Consider the following 21513-nt stretch of genomic DNA (forward strand, 5'->3'; position numbering starts at 1 on the left):
TGTAATGAAAAGGTCTGTGCAGGAAAGTCTCATGTAGTGTGGACCACAACGTTTTCCTGAACCTGCAATCAGAACTTAACTGTTCTGTTGCATTTCGTCTTTTAGTGGAAGTAAACAGGAACCTCATGCTTTGTTGCACAGTGGTAACTTTCTACTTTGATCTATAATTTTATCTATTAGCATAGTTATTATGCCAATACTCTTTTCAAACATCATGAAAAAAATAAAAATGCACTAAAAAATAAAGCGAGGGTCTCGGTTGGTTAAACCAGTTTGACTTCTTATCAAAGAGGAGTCGTATTCCTCCTCATCCGTACCTGTCTGTGAGACTGTGACTGCGCTGTTGTGCTCAGACGTGAACCTGCAGATTACATTTCAGAAATCAGAAAAACCAGGCAACATAAAACAGGACTTATATCAAAAAGCTGCTCTGACAGATTGTTGGTGAGTTCTGACTGACTATTTTAAAAAAGTGCCATTATATTTGGGTCTGAGTCCATTTAAGATGGACTAAAGCATTATAAGAAAATGATCTGATGAATAAATAACCACTGAAGGTGATGCTGCTGTACCCCCTGAGCTGAAAGTTTACATCATCAATCTTGTAATCAGACGACAGAACTACCAGGATTTTTCTGCCTACCTAGAAGTACCAGAGAGGGGTCATTTGACCCAGCGGCTTTTACCGAATACACTAATCACTCATTTTGTTATGGTAATGAGGCTGTTAGGGGCCGTGTGTGGGGTGAGGGGTGAGGAGGTCACACCTTACAGTGGTAACAGCCAAGACAAACAGGGACAGACAGCTTCTTCCCAAGGGCTGTCAGCCTCCAAAATCACCACAGGTAAATAGCAACTTGCATGAAGATATCAGCAGCAAAGACAGATAGCACAGTTTGGCGGACAGTGTGTTACAGTTTTTCTCCATTGGTTTGGCTCATTTCTTGAAACTGAGATGTCATTCTCAAAATATGGACAAATCCCAAAACTAATTTGCAGTTCCTCACAACAGAATGGCATTTATCATTGCTTTCATCAAATTTCAAATGCTTTTGTACATGTCTCAATCATTTAGTACATCCTTGCAAATGGCTATGTACAAGTATCCTACAGTTAACACAATCAGCTTACATTTAGTACAATTTTCAAATTAATGTACCTTGCTGATCTATCCCAATGTGTTGATTCTCAGTGTAATGGTTGTCCTGAAAACATGTCAGCGCATTTTCTTCATATAAGTCATCATATGCAGAATGTGTGTTTTATTTTTTTAAAACATGGTGAGCTGGACTTGTGGGATATATCATAATTCACTCTCATTGGTTGTATGCAGAGAGCGCGCAAATTGCTACTATTCTGTTGTCTGCCGTGCACGCGAACGCGATGATTGGTTCAATGAATGTGTGAATGTCCCATGTGATCATGACGAATCATGTGACTGCAACCAGATAATGGTTGAATTAACGTGTGAATCTCCCATGCCATGTGACCATAACGACTCATGTGAATGCAACCTGGCAATTGTTAGATGGATAAATACCAGTGCATGTGGACTACTGCTTCATTTCCCTCAAGAATTTTGTGGTGAAAGAAGCTCCTCTCCAAGGAACGAAGATGCAGAGATACAGCACTCAACAGTCATTGGAAATGATCCTGGATGGAGCTGACCCTTGCGAATCGGATGGAGAAGACATCAATCTCCAGGTGGATTCAGACTCCGAGCTGTCTCAGTTGTCTTCAGGTAATATTTCATTTCATATTATTTCCCATTTTACATTACATTTCCCATTGCTCATAATTACATTTTTTTCACGCTACAGATGAGGAGAGTGCTCCCCAACCAACAAAGAGAGCTCGGCTGGCTACTGATGTGACAGAGACTGCAAAAGATGGCACAGTATGGCATGAAGAACAGGTGGGAACGGGTCCACATTTCACCCCACCATCGCCATACAGCGCAGATGGAGAGCCAACAGCTAAGGCCAGGAGGTCAATCACAAGTCGCCTTCAGAGCTTCCTTTGTTTCATCACTCTGGACATGCTTGGCATCATTCGAGACTGTACAATTCAACATGCGAAGCAAACTGAGCATGTGGATTGGTTCATGGACATACCTGAACTAATGGCATTTATTTCCATCACCATCATGAGGGGAATCTTCAAGGTGCCATCACTGCCTGACTGCTGGTCGAAAAACTTGGGAACCCCACACATCATCGAAACCATGTCCCGAGGCCGTTTCCAAAACATCATGCATCACCTGCGCTTTGATGACAGAGACACCCGCAGCGAGCGAGTACAGACTGATAGGTTTGCTGCAATTTCAAACATATGGGGATTGTTTGTCACCAACTGCATCACATCCTACATCCCTGGTCAACACATCACCATTGACAAACAACTTTTCCCGTGCAAGACTCGCTGCTGTTTCCTACAGTACATTGCAACTAAACCAGACAAGTTTGGTATCAAGTTTTGGGTGGCGTGTGACTTGAAAACCAAATACGTCTGCAACATCGTCCCATATCTTGGCAAGGACCCCACTCGGCCTCGTGGGGAGAGAGTGTCTGAGAGTGTAGTCATGAGGCTGATGGAACCATTCTTGGACAAGGGCAGAAATGTTACCACAGACAATTTCTTTACATCACTGTCACTTGCAAAACGACTACTTAGCCGGAATTCAACCATCCTCGGCACAGTCAACAGGATTCGCCAAGAAATCCCACCGTCAACTCGACAGATGCACCGCGATGAATTTACCACCCAGGTATTTTCATCTACTGGTGCCACACTGACTGTGTATGCGCCCAAGCGGAAGAAGACTGTGTATGTTCTCAGCAGCATGCACAGCACGATTCAGACACAGGAAACCACCAAAAAGAAGCCAAACACCATCACACTCTACAACACAACAAAGTGCGGCGTCGATATCATGGACCAGATGGTGCGGGAATACACTGTCCGTGCAGGAACAAGGCGCTGGCCAGTAGCAGTGTTCTACAACATGATAGACATTGCAGCACTGAATGCCCACGTACTCTATCAATTATGCACCGGGAGAAAGGAAAGACGGGTTGATTTCCTGTTTGAACTGGCAAGAGAGTTGGCTCACTCCCACGTGGGTATGAAAAAGGCCCAAAAGGAGCAATTGCTTCGGCAACAACCCTCCACATCACAACTCGGACAAAGAGCCAAGTGTCAGGCTAAAATCAAATGCAAGGACAATCGTGCAACAGTGCGCTGTGATGACTGTTACAAATACACATGTGGGAAATGCCGAAAGGAGCAATGGCAGTGCCAGAATTGTTAGTGACTGCTCAAATGTATTTCACTCATTTGCATTCTTTGTAAATATGCTTTTTTTCTTTGTAATTTTTTTTTCGTCTATTTTTGGCACACAAAAATAAGTTACTTCTGCAACAACCTTCCACACGAAAACTGGGAAAACAGTTGCTTTTGCATTCATTGTAAATATGTTTTGTTTTGTATTTTTTTAATAATAAATGTTTAGAGTTTTGATCCCAAATTCTCGTTGATACTGATGATTCACTGCATAAAAATCCACCATATGGGCACACACGCACACACACACACACACATACACACACACACACACATGCAAAAACACGCATAACCTACCTCAATACTAAGGCTACGGCTACACGAAAACGAAACGAGGTTTTTTTTGAAAACGGGTACGAAAATTCTTGCGACCACACGGCAACGCGCTGCTGTAAAGACTCAGGTCCAGACGAAAACGGATGAAAACGATGAAACGATGCAGTACACACGCCACTGTGTCACGCCACGCTGTGAGACAATAGAGAAGTGTTAAAATTGGCTCACAGCGTCAACGTGTGACTGACGCAAAAACGTTTTATCTGTAACAATGGAAACGAAACGAGGCCGTTTTCAAACTTTCCCACTCTGGAACCCGTTTTCAAAAACTATCGTTTTGGGGTAGTGGGAACGCCGGCTCCGTGTGGCCGCGACGGCGAAACGATAAGAAAAAGTATCGTTTACAGTGAAAAACGTTTCCGTGTAGCCGCAGCCTAAAAGCTTGCCTTGGGGTCCCCTTCCCCACACAGGCTCAAGCGACTCTGTGACTCAAGTGACAGCTGTGAGCTGCTAACAGCCACATTTCCACAACAAAAGGAGTGTCCGCAGGGGGTCCAGAGGGTCAAATGACCCTCTTGTGGGTCTTTTAGGTAAAAAGGTCAATTGACCCCTCCGTGGTAGTTGGTGACAGCTGTCTTACCTCTCATTCCCCCTGTGTTTGTGTCCATCCTCCAGAATCCTGTGGATCCTCTTTACCTCACGCTAAAAACGCCAATATCACAAACGGAGAAGAGTTACATCATGAAAGAGAAAAAGATTCTTGAAACTTTCTGTGAACAAAGCAAGAAGCTCAATAAATAAGTCTCCATCTCATTACAGTGTTTCATATTTCTGTCTGAATAAGTTTTGTTTGCATCTGTGTGGCTGTGGACATGTTTGATCTGAGGGAACTTCAGATTGATACCTCACCAGTGAAGAACTGAATGTAGAACAGCGTGTTGGTGTAAAAGACCACTCTGATGCTTATAAGTCCGTACTCCCACCAACTGGTTTAAAACTGAATAATCCTTTCAGATGGGAGATGAAACGTCTTCGAGAACCAAGAAGAAGAAGTTGTCCTTATGCAGGCTCTTACCCATAACATTGTCACCATGAGGAACCTTTCCAATCAGTAAACCTTCTTCTAAAAGAGTCGCCCTGAACAGCTGCCTCCAACTCCTCTGAGGGACACACCTGCTGAACTGGTCATTGGCATTAAGATAAAAAGGCTGTAGACAGACCCAAACTCCTGCGTTGGAGATGAACCCTCTGTGTAATGCTTCATGAAAGAATATTATAAAATAACAATGATTTTAACCCTCTGTAATTATACTGGGGCAGCTGCTTATCTGAACGGTTGCATATGTCTGTCAGGTTGTGGTTGTAGAAGGGAGGACACGGATGCGGACTTACAAAAAGTAAAGGTAGATTTATTAACAAAAAAAGCAAAGTATCAACATAAAACGCGGCAGAGCCGGAAAAAAACTGAGCTATAAACAAAAACAAAAGAACAAGGACATGGCATGGAATAAATACTTAGCTTGGAAGAAAACGAGGCGTGGAAACTAACATCAACATCACCAACAACAGTAACAGTGACATCAACAAAGATCCGGCAAAACTGAAAGGGGAGGCAGGAAACTAAATAGGGAGTGAGAGTGATTGGGGAGTGAGTGCAGCTGAGGGAAAAAACACAGGTGAAGTGAGTGAACTAATGACCTGAGTGAGGGAAGTGAAGGGAAAACTAAACATGGACTGAAAAGAAACATAACCTAAACATGAAAACCAAAAAGGTGAGTCTCTGGGCGTGACAGAGCCCCCCCCTCAAGGGGTGGATCCCAGACATCCCATAAAAGTCCAAGGGTGGGAGGGAGGGGCTCGAAGCCGGTCGGGGAACCAGAAACGGGCGTGGTACCGGCTTCGGGCAGCAGGAGGCAGTGGTCTGGCGGACGCCCAGACCGCAGACGGCGTAGCCGGAACAGGCGGTGGTCTGGCGGACGCCCAGACCGCAGACGGCGTAGCCGGAACAGCCCAGATAGCATGCGGATGTGGGCCACTTGAGGCAACGATCCGGCACTGTAGGCATTCTTCTGGCCCGGACAAAACAGATGTGAGCCTAAAGTGGCCCATGTACTAAATGCTACATTTGGGCCAAATATTACAAAACGGATACGGCCCAGCTTTGGCTGATATATGGCAAGTTAGCAACGACTAATCCGGGTGTGAGCCTAAAGTGGCCCACAAATGAAGAAACATACTTGGCCCACCTTTGTTGAAACATATTTGGGCCAGTTTTGGCAGAAATACGGCAAGTGATCATCAAGTAATCCGGATGTGAGCCTAAAGTGGCCCACATATAAAGAAACACACTTGGCCCACCTTTGTTGAAACATATTTGGGCCAGTTTTGGCCAAAATACGGCAAGTGAGCATCAAGTAATCCGGATGTTATCCTTAGTGTGGCTCACATATAAAGAAACACACTTGGCCCACCTTTGTTGAAACATATTTGGGCCAGTTTTGGCCAAAATACGGCAAGTGAGCATCAAGTAATCCGGATGTTAGCCTTAGAGTGGCTCACATATAAAGAAACACACTTGGCCCACCTATGTTGAAACATATTTGGGCCAGTTTTGGCCAAAATACGGCAAGTGAGCATCAAGTAATCCGGATGTTAGCCTTAGAGTGGCTCACATATAAAGAAACACACTTGGCCCACCTATGTTGAAACATATTTGGGCTAGTTTTGGCCAAAACATGGCAAATAAGAAAAGAGTAATCCGGATGTGAGCCTAAAGTGGTCCACATATAAACTTGGCCCACCTTTGTTGTGGGTTTACTGTGAGCTGGGCAAACACATTCTTATTCCACAAAAAACTGCAAGTTTTACCTGAAGAGAAGTTAGACTGTTTTTTTTTTTTTTTTTCACTACCACGCCCCCTCAGTGTGATTTGTTCCAAATTTGCGGGGGAGTTTGGAACACAACCGTTAACATTTGAATCGGTCAACGCCACTCTGATTGGCTGAGGCAGCACTTCATCGTGACCCAGCTACCTTGCAGAAGAAACTGGCCATATTCAGCCTGCTGGGATCCACAGAAAAGTTGAAGGTAAGTTCGGCTTAGCTTATTTAATTTTATGTGTGAGATGTGTTAGCTTTGTTTCTCTTAAACTATACAAACCTGCTGTGTCTACAAGTGGCATTGTACCTCTTCAGATAGGGTTAGCTGAAATTGGCTATAGTTGAAATGTAATTACTTTTCAAAATGACCATAGTGCTGTAAGCTTGATGCTGCGACCAAAATACAGCCACGAGTGAGGTTGATGCCATTTTTCAAAAAGAAACACTGCTTGTTCTATGGTCATTAGTATGAGTCTGAAGTTGTTCCCAGACCGCTGGGACTGGAGGGTTTGCTTTCTGTTTTTGCGACCGAGGACGATCGTTGTGTTAGCTTAGCATGCTATGTTATTGATGCACGTGTACGGGAACTTTTTTTCTGTTCGGTTATGATTAAGCAATATCGAAACCTTATCAAAAAACAATCCAGTTGAACTGTAACTGTACAGAGATGTTGAGGACTGTTCTAAAGTAAGGGGTGTATGGTTTGTACATCTGTGGGTAACAAAACTCCTCATGCACAGTAAAAATGAAGCTCAGTTGGGACACCTCGGGTGAAAAATGAAGAAACCACAGTACACTGATTTCATTTACTGAAGTTGATTATTTAGTCTAAACATTTTCTCTAAAACTGTGGTACTAATACTGCCTTTTTTTCTCTTTTTTCCCCCTGAGATTACTGCTTTGACTGTCATCGGTGGGGTTGACATTAAAGATGCGGTCTGGAGAATCATGAGATACTGCTGGCCAAGCAGCTCAACTGGCGGGGCGTAAATGGAAAAACGGCTTTCCACAGCCTCCAAATAAAAGATGTCATTACTGGTAAGTGTTAATTGTGTTATATTTCATTGTGATGCTTTTTATGAATGGGTTAGGGTTTTCCTTTTCCTTCATGATTCTGAGTAGTTGCTAGGGGTGCTGAAATTAATCATAATCGCTTTATCAATATGCATCAGTGTGGTAGCAGACAATATTCTATTCTGTTGCAATATAATGGCATTGATTGTTGATTAATCAATCAGTTCATCAGGTGAAGGGCAGTTTTCCTCCAATTTTAGTAATGGGCTGGTCATGGGCATGGCTAAACTGTTTGCAAACTACACTCATCATTGCTGCCCAGCTATGGGCAGGATATAGCATGCCATGCATTTCTCACCATTGTGTGTAATCTGTCTAAAACTTTACTGTTTTCTCAATTTTTAGGAACGGTCAGAAACAACCAACTAACGGCCACTGCCACTGACCAGGAGGTGGAGGCCTACATAAAAAGGTGGCTTCATCTCGCCGGAGACCGGGATGGTGGGAGGAGAGAAGGAGTTCCTCACAGCACGCACGTAAGTCGGCTACGATACCTATTTTGCAATATGTGATGCTGTTCGACAGCAGAAATCAAGATGAAGCTGACAGCATGTGTGCGGGGTGTATGCAGCTCCTGAGTTTAATTTCAATATATTCCAAAATATCAAAAGCAAAAAATCACCTTTAACATAAACATAAGTTATTACTGTAACTTAAATGTTGAGGTTAAATGTGAAGTTTGTCTGAGTGTTTGAAGCTGCTTTACTCCAGTTCACATTGCCTGTTACCCAACTTTCATTGTCTGAACAGAATGAGGTTGAGCAAGCAGATATTGGGTTTAGCTTCAGATTAATTGTAATTAAAAACAGACTAGGTTTTGAAGTTTTCTAAGGCATGAACACAATATTATAATAACTTTATAGCATTTCACATAGCCTTTTTTGTTTATCCTGATGAGGTTTTGTGTTTTGCAATTCACTGCCACCTTATACTGAATATACTTTACTGAATCAACTAAATTTGTTCTTTTGTGTATTTCTTAAAGGGACGGAAGACGGATTTGGATTTTTGTAGGTCGCCAACTCTTTTCTTCTTTTTTTTTTGCCATTATGTTTTAAAATAAAAAAAATCACACCCACTTCTCGTGTTTGGTCATTTCTTCAGTTTCCTCATCATTGACGCCAAGATGAGTCCCACTGCATGCCATCATTCAAACGGTATCTGGGGTTACCATAATGGCATGTAGCCACAAATTGAGACCATTCTGTGTTTTCATATTTGACATACTATTTTATCATGGTTGACTCCCCAAGTGTGCAGGTTAGTCAAGGTCATAGTGTGTAAACCAGTTCTGACCAGAATTAAAGTGTACAGTGGCCCACATCCGGTTGAGTGCTGGTTTATTTTGGCTGACATCTGGCATCGTGATGGCTTGGTTGCGGCCCACTTCTGGCAAACGTGTGCGGACCGCCCAAGTGCCATCATTCCATGCTGTATGTGGGCCGGATGAACATGTCAGCTGTGGGCCGGATACGGGCCAAAAGAGTTTTGTACAGTGGCCCACATCCGGTTGAGTGCTGGTTCATTTGGGCTGATTTTGGCTGACATCTGGCATTGTGATGGCTTGGTTGTGGCCCACTTCTGGCAAACGTGTGCGGACCGCACAAGTGCCATCATTCCATACCGTATGTGGGCCGGATGAACATGTCAGGTGTGGGCCGGATACGGGCCAAAAGAGTTTTGCTATCTGGGAGGTGGTGGTCTGGCGGACGCCCAGACCGCAGACGGCGTAGCCGGAACAGGCGGTGGTCTGGCGGACGCCCAGACCGCAGACGGCGTAGCAGGAGACGGCGGTGGTCTGGCGGACGCCCAGACTTCCGTCGGCGTGGCGGCAGGAGACGGCGGTGGTCTGGCGGACGCCCAGACTTCCGTCGGCGTGGCGGCAGGAGACGGCGGTGGTCTGGCGGACGCCCAGACTTCCGTCGGCGTGGCGGCAGGAGACGGCGGAGGTCTGGCGGACGCCCAGACTTCCGTCGGCGTGGCAGCAGGAAGCGGTGGTCTGGCGGGCGGCCAGACATCCCGTGGCGTGGCAGCAGGAAGCGGTGGTCTGGCGGGCGGCCAGACATCCCGTGGCGTGGCAGCAGGAAGTGGTGGTCTGGCGGGCGGCCAGACATCCCGTGGCAGCAGGAAGCGGTGGTCTGGCGGGCGGCCAGACATCCCGTGGCGTGGCAGCAGGAGGCGGTGGTCTGGCGGGCGGCCAGACTTCCCTCTGCGTGGCGGCAGGATACGGCCCGGCGGACGCCCGGACCCCCGATGACGTGGCTGGAGGAGGAGCCGGGGACCGTCCCAAGGTCGGACGGACCTCCGACGGGGGGGGAGCCCCCCCTTTAAGGGATGGATCCCAGACATCCCCAAAGTCTGGGGGTGGGAGGGAGGGGCTCGAACTAGTGAGTCCATGTCGGGCTCTGCCGCCTTATGGTCAGGCCCTGCCGCCTTATGGTCAGGCCCTGCCGCCTTATGGTCAGGCCCTGCCGCCTTATGGTCAGGCCCTGCCGCCTTATGGTCAGGCCCTGCGGCCTCTTGGTCAGGCCCTGCGGCCTCTTGGTCAGGCCCTAAAGCCTCGTGGTCAGGCCCTAAAGCCTCGTGGTCAGGCCCTAAAGCCTCGTGGTCAGGCCCTGTGGCCTCGTGGTCGTGGTCAGGCCCTGTGGCCTCGTGGTCAGGCTCTAAAGCCTCTTGGTCAGGCTCTAAAGCCTCGTGGTCAGGCCCTGTGGCCTCTTGGTCTTGGTCAGGCTCTAAAGCCTCGTGGTCAGGCTCTAAAGCCTCGTGGTCAGGCTCTAAAGCCTCGTGGTCAGGCCCTGTGGCCTCTTGGTCTTGGTCAGGCTCTAAAGCCTCGTGGTCAGGCTCTGTGGCCTCGTGGTCAGGCCCTGTGGCCTCGTGGTCAGGCCCTGTGGCCTCGTGGTCAGGCCCTGTGGCCTCGTGGTCAGGCCCTGTGGCCTCTTGGTCATGGTCAGGCCCTATGGCCTCTTGGTCATGGTCAGGCCCTAAAGCCTCGTGGTCAGGCCCTAAAGCCCCTTGGTCAGGCCCTATGGCCTCGTGGTCAGGCCCTATGGCCTCGTGGTCAGGCCCTATGGCCTCGTGGTCGAGTTCGGAGTCAGGCCCGGAGGCCTCTATGGCTGGGACCAGCTCTGGAACGGCTGGGACCAGCTCTGGAACGACTGGGGACAGCCCTGGAACGACTGGGGACAGCCCTGGAACGACTGGGGACAGCCCTGGAACGACTGGGGACAGCTCTGGAACGGCTGGGGCCGGGGCCAGCTCGGGAACGGCTGGGGCCGGGGCCAGCTCGGGAACGGCTGTGGCTGCTGGGTCTCTGGACACTGGACCTGTGGACTCAGGTGTTGAAAAGGTGAGGGGGAAGGAGTAAAGCGCAGCTACCTGGTGTGGCTCCATGCCAAAGATGTCCTTTGTTGCAATGCGCTGCATGGTCCTCGCCCTCTCCCAGATGCGAGACAGGTCCACAGGCCAGGTCTGAAGAATTTTCTTGTCCAAAAAGAAATCAATTACATCATTGGCCACATCTAATTTTCTCCAGGAGGAGCTGCCCTGCTCCCAGCAGGAACAGAGGTCCTCACTCAGCCGTTGTGCAGTTTTAAAATCCGCCGCGTCCATTGTTGGCCGGATCTTTCTGTCAGGTTGTGGTTGTAGAAGGGAGGACACGGATGCGGACTTACAAAAAGTAAAGGTAGATTTATTAACAAAAAAAGCAAAGTATCAACATAAAACGCGGCAGAGCCGGAAAAAAACTGAGCTATAAACAAAAACAAAAGAACAAGGACATGGCATGGAATAAATACTTAGCTTGGAAGAAAACGAGGCGTGGAAACTAACATCAACATCACCAACAACAGTAACAGTGACATCAACAAAGATCCGGCAAAACTGAAAGGGGAGGCAGGAAACTAAATAGGGAGTGAGAGTGATTGGGGAGTGAGTGCAGCTGAGGGAAAAAACACAGGTGAAGTGAGTGAACTAATGACCTGAGTGAGGGAAGTGAAGGGAAAACTAAACATGGACTGAAAAGAAACATAACCTAAACATGAAAACCAAAAAGGTGAGTCTCTGGGCGTGACAATGTCACTGTGATCTATGTCACTAATGTCCAAAGACATGTGAGCTGTGTTTAGATTTAGCCAAAAGCTGAAGTGGAGAAGAAGATCTTGGAATAAAGAAAGTGGAAAGGGTGGTGCACAGTTTTTACAGTAATGAATGATACACAGTGGTTCCAACGGCGCCCTGGGGCTGTTCACATCTGGTCTTAACCTGATCAGACAAGTGAACTAAGTACATCTGTGAACACGTTCAACAAGGATTCAGGACACATTCTATCTGCATTCTGATGGTAATGTGAACCATTCCATCCAGGGACCATACTCTGAGTAACCAGGGTTATTTTCACCAGTTGAGTTGATACTGATAGAGTTGTATCAGTATTACAACAGAATCACAAGTATCTCAGCCTCATTATGTTGGACCTGGGCTCACATATACACAGGAGTTGTTGAGACAAATAAGGTGAGAAACTGTAAGTTTGTGTGTTTTGTGTTATTCTATGTGAAAGTGTCCATATATCCTAGTTTTTACTTCAGTATTTCCACACACTGAACTGCAGATGTAAATGAGCTTCAGAAGCGGACAGATTGTTGTGGTGGGACAACATGAAAACATAGACGCTGACGCTTTTCTGAATATATATTTGATGGAAAAGCAGAAGAAGACTATACAGAAAGCCCTGAGGAACTTCCTGATCCATGAAATCCAGCAGCTCTTTTCTCCACAATGTGGAAGCCTCTCGGCCAAACTCTGTATTTCTTGTGATGGGAGATTTCAACTCTGTAACCTCTCCCAGGAACTGCCGAGCTACAAACAGCTGGTGACATGTGGGACATCAACAGAGGCAAGGGACAAGCTTCAGGACTGCATGGAGTCTACTGACTGGGAGTCCCTGAGGGGCCCTCAGGATGACAACGGCAGCTTTGCTGACACATCAGCTTCTGTGAGCAGGTCTGCCTCCAACCAAAACCATCACAAGGTGCAATAACCTAAAGCCCTGGTTCTCCAAGCAGCTCAGAGGGCTCAGGCGCCGGAAGCAGGCGGACAGAGAGGGTGACATGGACACATTCAGGCTGGTGAGACAGTATCCCAGGAAGGCCATCAAAAGTGCTAAAGAGGACTATAGAGGCAGACTGGAGCGTGATTCAGGCACCAACGACCCTGCAGTTGTGTGGAGGACCCTCAGAACCATCACAAACTACAATGGTAGAAGCCCTGTGGTCGCCCCCTCCCCCGGGTTAGCTGACCATCTCAACACCTTCTACACCAAGTTTGAGAGACCACCTGCTGCTCCATTGTCTCCACTCCCCTCCCCCTTCTCACAGGCACTGAAACTTACAATAAGTGTGTTCAACAACACATTTTAACGTATTCTCTGTGTAAATTCTCCCAGAAAGGTATGTTTTGTGTATGTTTTTCTGTCACTTCAGTAAAATGGCAGGCAGAGGACAGTGAAAGTGCTTGTGGAACTTGGACAATGATGTACAAAACAGGAGAATGTATTATTTTTTATTCAGAAATAACAGTTTCTCAACAGTTTTTGGTTTTAATCGATTAATTTTTTTTAACCTTATTAGGAGATATCAAATCAAAATGTTCCCACACGGGGAAATCCTCCTCTTCCTAGCTGGCTCCACCCTCTTACCTATCCTTCTCTCCTCACTCTCCTAAATCTCAAAACTATCTCTCTCTCACTTAACTCCCCAAACTGTCTCCAAACTATATTAAAGCTATCTAAACTCTAGTATCCAAACAATCAAAACTCTATCAAACATGAACTGACCGCAACTTTCCAAAAACCCACATTTTAAATAGAGACTGAGGGGTTTATAATCCTGTCAAAAATCTGAACCGCTTCTGGAAGCAGTCATGTGGTACGGCCGTTGAGCGAGAGTCTGACGTCATAGTTTCCAGCTCCTCCCCTAAATGAAGCAAGCCGTCCCCTTCATAGCTCAACAGCTTCGGCTCATCTCGGAGCATCTCTACAGGAAGCTGCAGGTATGTCCAGAAAATGATACATGTTGCGGTCAAACATTTGCAGAAAAGTCTTCAAAGTGCTCTGTGTCGTTGGTTTGATTCCTGCTCCTGGACACGGGCAGTCAGAACATGTACCAGAGTGTAAAAAAGTTTAAATAACCTGGCTGCTATTCATAGTTAGCATGTCGTGCTAATGCTAATGCGCTGCTAACCGTTGTGCTCAAAGCTGTGCACAATACCAGAAACACAACCTCAGCTATAGATTTCAATAAGCCGGCCAGATGGCCAAATAAAATGGAGCTTTATCCTTTTAGCTGTGTGTGAAACATACTTCTGGGCCCTTTTCTTCCTCTTTTCTAACCTTTTGGGGCACTTTTTGACCATCTTGTCACATTTTCCTCTAAAGCTGCAGTTTTCTTAACTTCTTTCTGTAGTTTTGCTGAAATCTTTTGTGATTTAAAAAGTTTGATGATCAATGTAAAATGTAGAATGGTTCTTTCCAGACTTATCTGAGCATCATTTGGCTGTTTGATAAAACTGTGGAGAGAAAACATGTGATTTGATGTGTTTAACATACACAATATGCCATATTTCATGATTAGATCTTAAAATGGGACTTAATTATGCTCAATATAAATCCTTTAATTACATGAAGAGTTTAAGTTGTGTGAAGAGGAGTCATAGCATTATTATAAAGACTTGTGGGTGATCCAGGAAAGTATCACAGGAGCAGTAGAAATCCAGTTCTCCTCAGTATCAGTGTGTGATTTCTCAGATTTACACTCAGAAGCCCATTAAAAGACAGTCTGACTGTCCTCTTCAGAAGTGTCTCATGAAAGCTCCATTATTCACTTTCCTTTACATATCCAATATTTTCTGTTATCCACGAACCAACAAGGACTGAGCGCATGATAAAAAGGTTGTACATATCTTTTCTCATAAAGTCCATCTGCCCACATCTGGAGCTAAAATGATCTTTATTAGGAGGATCTGTGCAACTTTTAGGAGCTGATACTCTAATCAGACCACAACAAAAGATCACTTTTTACTTTTCAGCTGGACACATAAGTTTACCAGTAGAGATATACCAATATGACAGTTTCATATCACGGTTATTGGGACCAAAATGATCACGGTTATCAATATTATCATAGATGTGTTCAAAATGTTCCAAAAGTACTGAACACGCACACTAAAATCTTTTAATCTTTCTTTATTTAAAAAAAGAATACTTTTTTTTACTTTCTCTGCTCAAGACTAGATCTAGTCTTACAGATTAAAGAACTGGTACAGAAAGAAAACTCAGTTTTATGTACCTCAAGTCAAATGTGCAAATGAAAGCAACACTACCATTTTAAACAAAGTAATGTGGCAGAAACTTATTTTGTTTGTGTAACTGTTGATGATGTTGCTGTGGCAGCTGTAGCACTGGGGTTGCTTGCTGTATGCCCACTCTGTAAATAAGTAAAAAGGAAATGTGGTATTATTATTTTTTATTATATGATGATTATTATAACAATAACAATAACAACCGTTTACAGGAGTGACGTTAGGTAACACTTAACTTAGATTTCCTTTTATTGATAAAACAACAGGAACATTTTACATTTTCCCTCTATTCCGAAATCCGGTTTTTGTTGACTTACCTTACACTCGCTGAAAAGTTGTGGGTGGTGGTCACGGAGACGGCTCATCGAAGTGGAAGTGTTACCCCCCCTTCGCAGAGATTTTTTTTCTGCACAAGGGTTGATTGATCTTCAATTAATTTACCGTCAGTATCCTTTGTAAATCCAAAGTATGCCAGACTTCTGATCATGTTTTTTTTACTGAGGGGGATGTCTGGAGTGCAGGTGCCTTCAGCCATGTTTTCACAGGACAGACTGTTTTTCAACAGTGCTGTTCAGGTGCCGTTTCTCCGGGAAATGAGCAGTTTTTTTTTTTTTTTTTTTTTCTTTGGTAATCATTTTGATCTGAATAAAGTATTTGTCTATTTCTATCAGTTACGGTAATCCATCACTGTTTAAACAATAATTCAAATTTGAAACGGTAGTACTAACCGTCTGGAATTTTACCGTGGTTTATCGTTACATCCATATTTACCAGTTAAGATCATTTCAGGATAAAATAAAGGAGATAGTAGGTTATTCGAGTTTTAAAGGTCTGAGAGTTTCCTTTGCGTTTGTATGAGCAGAGTGGAAAAGTACAAACTAAGTTATTTAGTAAAATTCAGAATATGTATACATAATGTCTAAGAACAAAGCCAATCATAACAAGCTGATACTCTGATCTGACCACAACAAAAGATCACTTTTTTCTCTTCAACTGGACACATAAGTTTACCAGTTAAGATAATTTCAGAATCTAAATAAAGGAGATTGTAGGTTATTTGGGTTGAAAAACATTTCAGCGTTTTACGGGTCTGAGAGTTTCCTTCATCTCAAACTTTAGCTTTCACTAAAGCAGCTTTCTGGAATGAATCGCTGGACGAGCACTTCTGATGCCAGAAAAACACTCCTTTATATTTAAAGGACGGCCTCAGAAAGGTCCACTTCATGTTGTTCTTCAGAGTGTCTCAGATCAGTCAGACAGCTCCTGCTGACGTGCTGTCCGCCACACAGAACCAGATGATTCCCCCACTGAACCATCACATCTTCTCAGTTTCAGGCCTCAGTCCAGACTGAAGCTCCCTGAGAACTGAACTGTTCAAAGATGGGCTTCAGAGTCTAAATGTGACGAATCTGAGATTACTCTGTGTTACTTTCCTGGATCCCTGACAGCTTCTGGAAATGAGAACAGGTTTAGAAACAGTTGTTCTACAGAGTGTTATATTACATGTTTTTTTCTGAATTTGATCAAAAAGCTACAAATATTTTGAACTGTGACCTTAGTGGGTCTTTAAAGAAGCATTTTAAAGTTCACAGGGATTTAAATAAAAAGCACAGTAATGAGTTTAATGGAATGTGACTGGATGGTTAAAAACTGTGCAGAAAGGTTATCCAGAGAAGAAGAAAAGTGGGTGTGGTTTAACGTGCTGCACGCCACAGCTGGATCTTATTGTATGTGCTGACAGTTTCAGACAGAGTCCAGCAGTCAGAGGACCAGGACCAGAATGGAGCAGCAGAACCAGGATCTGAACCCCTCCACCAGGAACACAGCCGGCTCATCCTCCGGTTCCACCGGGCCACAGGTCAGTGTGGAAGACGCTAAAGACAAGAGTGTCGAGGCTCCGTGTATCCTCTGCTCATTCTGCTTTTCCATCAGATGTTGAAAAAGTGTCAAATGGCGCTTTTCCACCAGCTCGGCTCGGCGCGCTTTGTGTGTTTCCACTAGCACGCCGTACCTGCAACCGTGATGATTTTTCGTACCACCTCAGCCCTGGTTCCAAGCAGGCCGAAGCGTTACTAAAACGTGACGTCAGCTGACTGCCTTCCACTGATTGGGCGAGAAATGTTGTCACTGCAAGCGTCATAACAAAAGCTAGCGTTAGCAACCATTAGCTTACCTCCAAACGTCGTTTTTTTTAAGCTCTTAACAAAACTCTCCGGTACTTTTCAATACTGTTTTGTCTGGCGGCCATGAGTCTTCTCTGGCTCTCTTCTCTTGCCTTCTGCGCGGCAAAAAGCCACAGGGTGAGCAGCAACACGCGCAGCCGTGTTACGGCGACCCCGCCCACGTCCAGGAGGCACGTAGTGTAATGGAAACACAACCAAACCAGCCGTGTAGAGCAAATGGAAAAGCGCCAAAAGTTTGAGTTTTTCCTGGTTAAAAACAGCAAAGTGTTTCCTGGTTTCATCTCCTCTCTCTGAGCTGCAGATCCAGATGTGCTCAGACTCAACATGTGCTGCAGGCTGAATGATCTGCTGGAAGAAAATCAGCGGGCAGATTGTTGTGGTGGGACGTTTTCTGGCTCTCAGTCTGCAGATTTGAGAGGTTCAGGAGCTAATCTTCATTATTTGTGTTTAAAGTCTCTGGGTTACATGAATTGAACCTGGTGGTGGTAATATTCTGGGTCTTTAATGGTTAGATGACAGGTTTGTAGAGTTGTTTTAACAAAGAGAGACAAAGGTTGAGTTAAAACGGACTGTGTTTCCCTGATGGCTGTTGAGCTGAATGGCTGCAGACCTCTGAGTTGTAAGCTGGAACAGAGGGTTAGTGTAAAGAATGTCATGTATTACCACCGCTGTTACTTTTATTCCTTTGAACCAGCGGTCATCAACCTTTTTCAGCCCAACCTCTACATGGTGTTTAAGTGAACAACTTGGACAAGACTCTAGTTCCTTCCATCATTTAGAAATATTGTAGCTCAAGTTCCTTTTCAGAGTTTCATCATGACAAAAAGAATTAGGAAAAAAGCAAGAGTTTACTGCTTAAATACCTGAACATGTGCAGAGCACAGTGCTGATAGCTTATAAACGTACGCCCTGCGTTCACGTTTGATCTGAGATCTGACACCTGTGTTGGTTAGCTTAGAGAAATCTTTTATGTGAACTTCAAAAGGATCTAAGTCTCCTTCCTCTCTGTCATTGCAGAAACATGGAGCCCAAGAGGGATCCAGAAGGCACTGCTGTAAGCACAGTGGGAAAGTTTTCAAAAGATCATCACATCTGAGGAATCATCACAGGCGTCACACAGGAGAGAAACCTTACAACTGTGGTCAGTGTGGGGCAGCTTTTACTGCGTTATCTAGTCTAAAGTCACACCAACGTATTCACACAGGAGAGAAACCTTACAGCTGTGATCAGTGTGAGGCAGCTTTCACTCAACTACATCATCTAAAGATGCACCAACGTATTCACACAGGAGAGAAACCATACAGCTGTGGTCAGTGTGGAGCAGTTTTCTCTGCATTATTTAATCTAAAGACACACCAACGTATTCACACAGGAGAGAAACCATACAGCTGTGGTCAGTGTGGGGCAGCTTTCACTCAATTAACTAATCTAAGGACACACCAACGTATTCACACAGGAGAGAAACCATACAGCTGTGGTCAGTGTGGAGCAGTTTTCGCTGCATTATTTAATCTAAAGACACACCAACGTATTCACACAGGAGAGAAACCTTACAGCTGTGGTCAGTGTGGAGCAGCTTTCACTACATTAGCTCGTCTAAAGACACACCAACATGTTCACACAGGAGAGAAACCTTACAGCTGTGGTCAGTGTGGGGCAGCTTTCAGTGCATTATCTAGTCTAAAGAGACACCAGTATACTCATTTTATTTATACTGCGGATAAATGATTGGTTTAAATCAACAACATATTTTACGTTAGATAAGGAACGTTCAGCTTATTTTACGTTAGCTAAGGAACGTTCAGCTGGGACCAGCAACATGAACTACCAATCAGATTAAAAATATTCTTTGTGGATTACCACCATGTCTTGTCAGGACTTTTGTTCTGAATGTTCTGTGGGTAGCACATGATTGAAAGTGCTTTATAATTTTTTAGGATTGTTTTAACTGTGGACAGATCTTCCACAATTCAAGACAAATGTGGCATCAGATGTGAGTTGATGGACGGAACAAAATGCAATTTTAAAGTAGAAACCTGTTTTATTCTGTTACACTGAACATATATGTTTTGTTAAGTTCAGATTCACAAGTAGCACCAGCCGTGCGTATTTATGCAAACATACAACATCTGTAGAAGCAATATATCATTTCAGTTAGCTGTGGCTACAATACAGTAGTCTGCCACCATCAGCATAGCACTTTGAGATTCCGTATGAAATGAAAAGTGCTTTACAAATGTAATTGATTATTATTATTATTATTATTATTATTAAAGTCTAGCTTTACACTCGTCTGTATTTCTTTGTTCTGCTTTTATTAAAGGTCAGATGTCAACATTTCTCATGGTTTTCATGTTCCTGCTACAGAGATATTTTTGAAGAAAATTTGTGTTTGGTTATGAGGGAAATGTGACTCTTATCATCTCTCCCAAAGTCCCAGAAATCTTTAACGCAGTCTGAAAAAGGTTTGGAGTTGTTCCCTGTACTTTCCAGAAAGTTGTATGATGCTCATAACTGAAGCTGAAAGTTAAGGCTGTTCCAACACTGAAAGGGCACGAGGCTCAACTTCAAGCTGTGAAACTCTTTCAAATGTCTGTTGTGTTGGTGTCAAGAAAATTCTCTCAAAATGAGTCTCAGAGTCGCTGGAGACAATTAACACAAAACATTTATTCTTGCAGCAAGTAGTCTGCAGAACATATCAGGAAACTGATACAGAGTTGTCTGAGTTCAACAAATGATACTGTCGCTATTTATGTTTCCTACTACGAGGTCACTGGCCACACAAGGTTATGAGACATTCAGTAAAACAAGGCTTAGACAGAAGCTGCAATAAGATAGATAGGAGGCCTTCTCCAGCACAGACTGACCTTTGACCCTTCAACATTGTCTCACACATGGTCCTTGCTTATTCTCATAGAATAACTTCATGATATTTCATGTTTTTTGTTTTTTTTCAAACTTTGCATAACCTTATATCTTCTACATCATTGTTTAACACTTCAAGGAGATTTCCGTAAAACAAATCATTGAGAATTGACTCGGGTTCATGCAAGGCACTACTTTGCACTTTAAACATCATCTGCATCCTCGTGTAGCTCGTCATCATCATCACTCTCTACCTGTTGATACATTGTGCAGGTAAGGGTGGTCTCTGTCTTTGGAACAGTCCTCTCAAGCATGGGATACAACAACAACCACAGGTGACTAGTATGGCTGCTACAACAGACAGAGATAGCAGTACTGAAGCAAGTAGTCCGCTCCACCAGCCAAACCACTTCTCTATCATGCCAGTGAAGGGGTCGTTGATCCCAGAGTTCTCTGCTAGCTCTGCAGAGAGTGATGTCAGTCCCTCTAAGGCCTTGGTGATGCTGCCATCAGGGGAGCTATTGTTAGGAATAAAGGAGCAACGTTTCAAACATTTTACACACTTTCTCTGCCAGTAACATTTCCAAAGACATTCTATTTTGCCATTCCATAAGGGAAGTTGGACCTAATTGTTCAGCAATGCCTTGTAAATGTATTTTATCCAATCAACATTCTTATTTATTGTTGCCCACCAGAAAAGAAAAGATTCAAAACCTGAAGCAACTTGAGTTCTAGCTTTAAGACAGTAAGAGATGTGAAAGCAGCATCAAAGCTGAACAATGTGAACTTTAAACTTTATTGGATGTGAAATGAAATGTGCTGAAGAGCAGGATTTCTCCAGTCATCAGTCATCATGATGTGAGTGCTCAGCTGCATAGAAACATAAGAAGAAGCTCCACTTTAAGACTGTGTGATTACAATAATCATGGTTTCCTTGACTCCTCTCTCAAACCATATGTCTTCTCTGTCCAGAATGTGGACATTACTGTCCTAAAAAGAGTGTCCCTCCTCCTTGAGATGTCGGTGCACTGCTGAGTCTTGACCTGAAGAGGTGGCTCTCCTATGTTGGGCCATGCGCTGGTGGAGCTGCTGTTTGGTCTCTCCTACAAAGAGGTCTGCACAGTCTTTGCTGCACTGCACACACGACACCACCCTGTTTGTGTTTGGGTGTTTCATCCTTTGGGTGAAGCAGTCTCTGTCTGAGGGTGTTCTTGGGTTCATTGAAATTAGTTGTATAAACTCAGTTCAATGAGGCCTACAAGCTATGAATAGCTGAAAGAGACTTTAGGTAATATTTCTATATTACGGATTTAAAGATGTTCTGAGTCAAAGTGAGCAGAACACAGGCAGAGTTCAGTCTAAATGAACAGAACAGGAGCTTTAAACTCCTCTGCATCCCTGTGAGCAGCATGAAGGCGCCCTCTAGTGTTAGTTTGCAGATTTCAGCTGAGAACCTGCAGGACGACGTGAGAAAAGAGAGATTTAAATATCTGTCACATCACACTGTGTCAGTTTGTTCACAGGACTCACAACCTGTA

The 21513-nt window shown here is 44.4% G+C and overlaps 1 protein-coding gene across 1 annotated transcript; it reads left to right on the forward strand.

The window, feature by feature from the left end:
* The first annotated feature begins 10959 nt into the window (after nucleotides 1-10959).
* Nucleotides 10960-18838, forward strand: LOC142391249 (uncharacterized). The gene is made up of 4 exons (XM_075477018.1): nucleotides 10960-11037; nucleotides 12418-12564; nucleotides 12635-12946; nucleotides 18128-18838. The coding sequence occupies exons 1-4, from the start codon at nucleotides 10960-10962 to the stop codon at nucleotides 18836-18838; spliced, it is 1248 nt and encodes a 415-aa protein (XP_075333133.1).
* Nucleotides 18839-21513: the final 2675 nt, after the last annotated feature.

Source organism: Odontesthes bonariensis, chromosome 11, assembly GCF_027942865.1.
Source record: "Odontesthes bonariensis isolate fOdoBon6 chromosome 11, fOdoBon6.hap1, whole genome shotgun sequence".
In the NCBI taxonomy this organism is placed as follows: Eukaryota; Metazoa; Chordata; class Actinopteri; order Atheriniformes; family Atherinopsidae; genus Odontesthes; species Odontesthes bonariensis.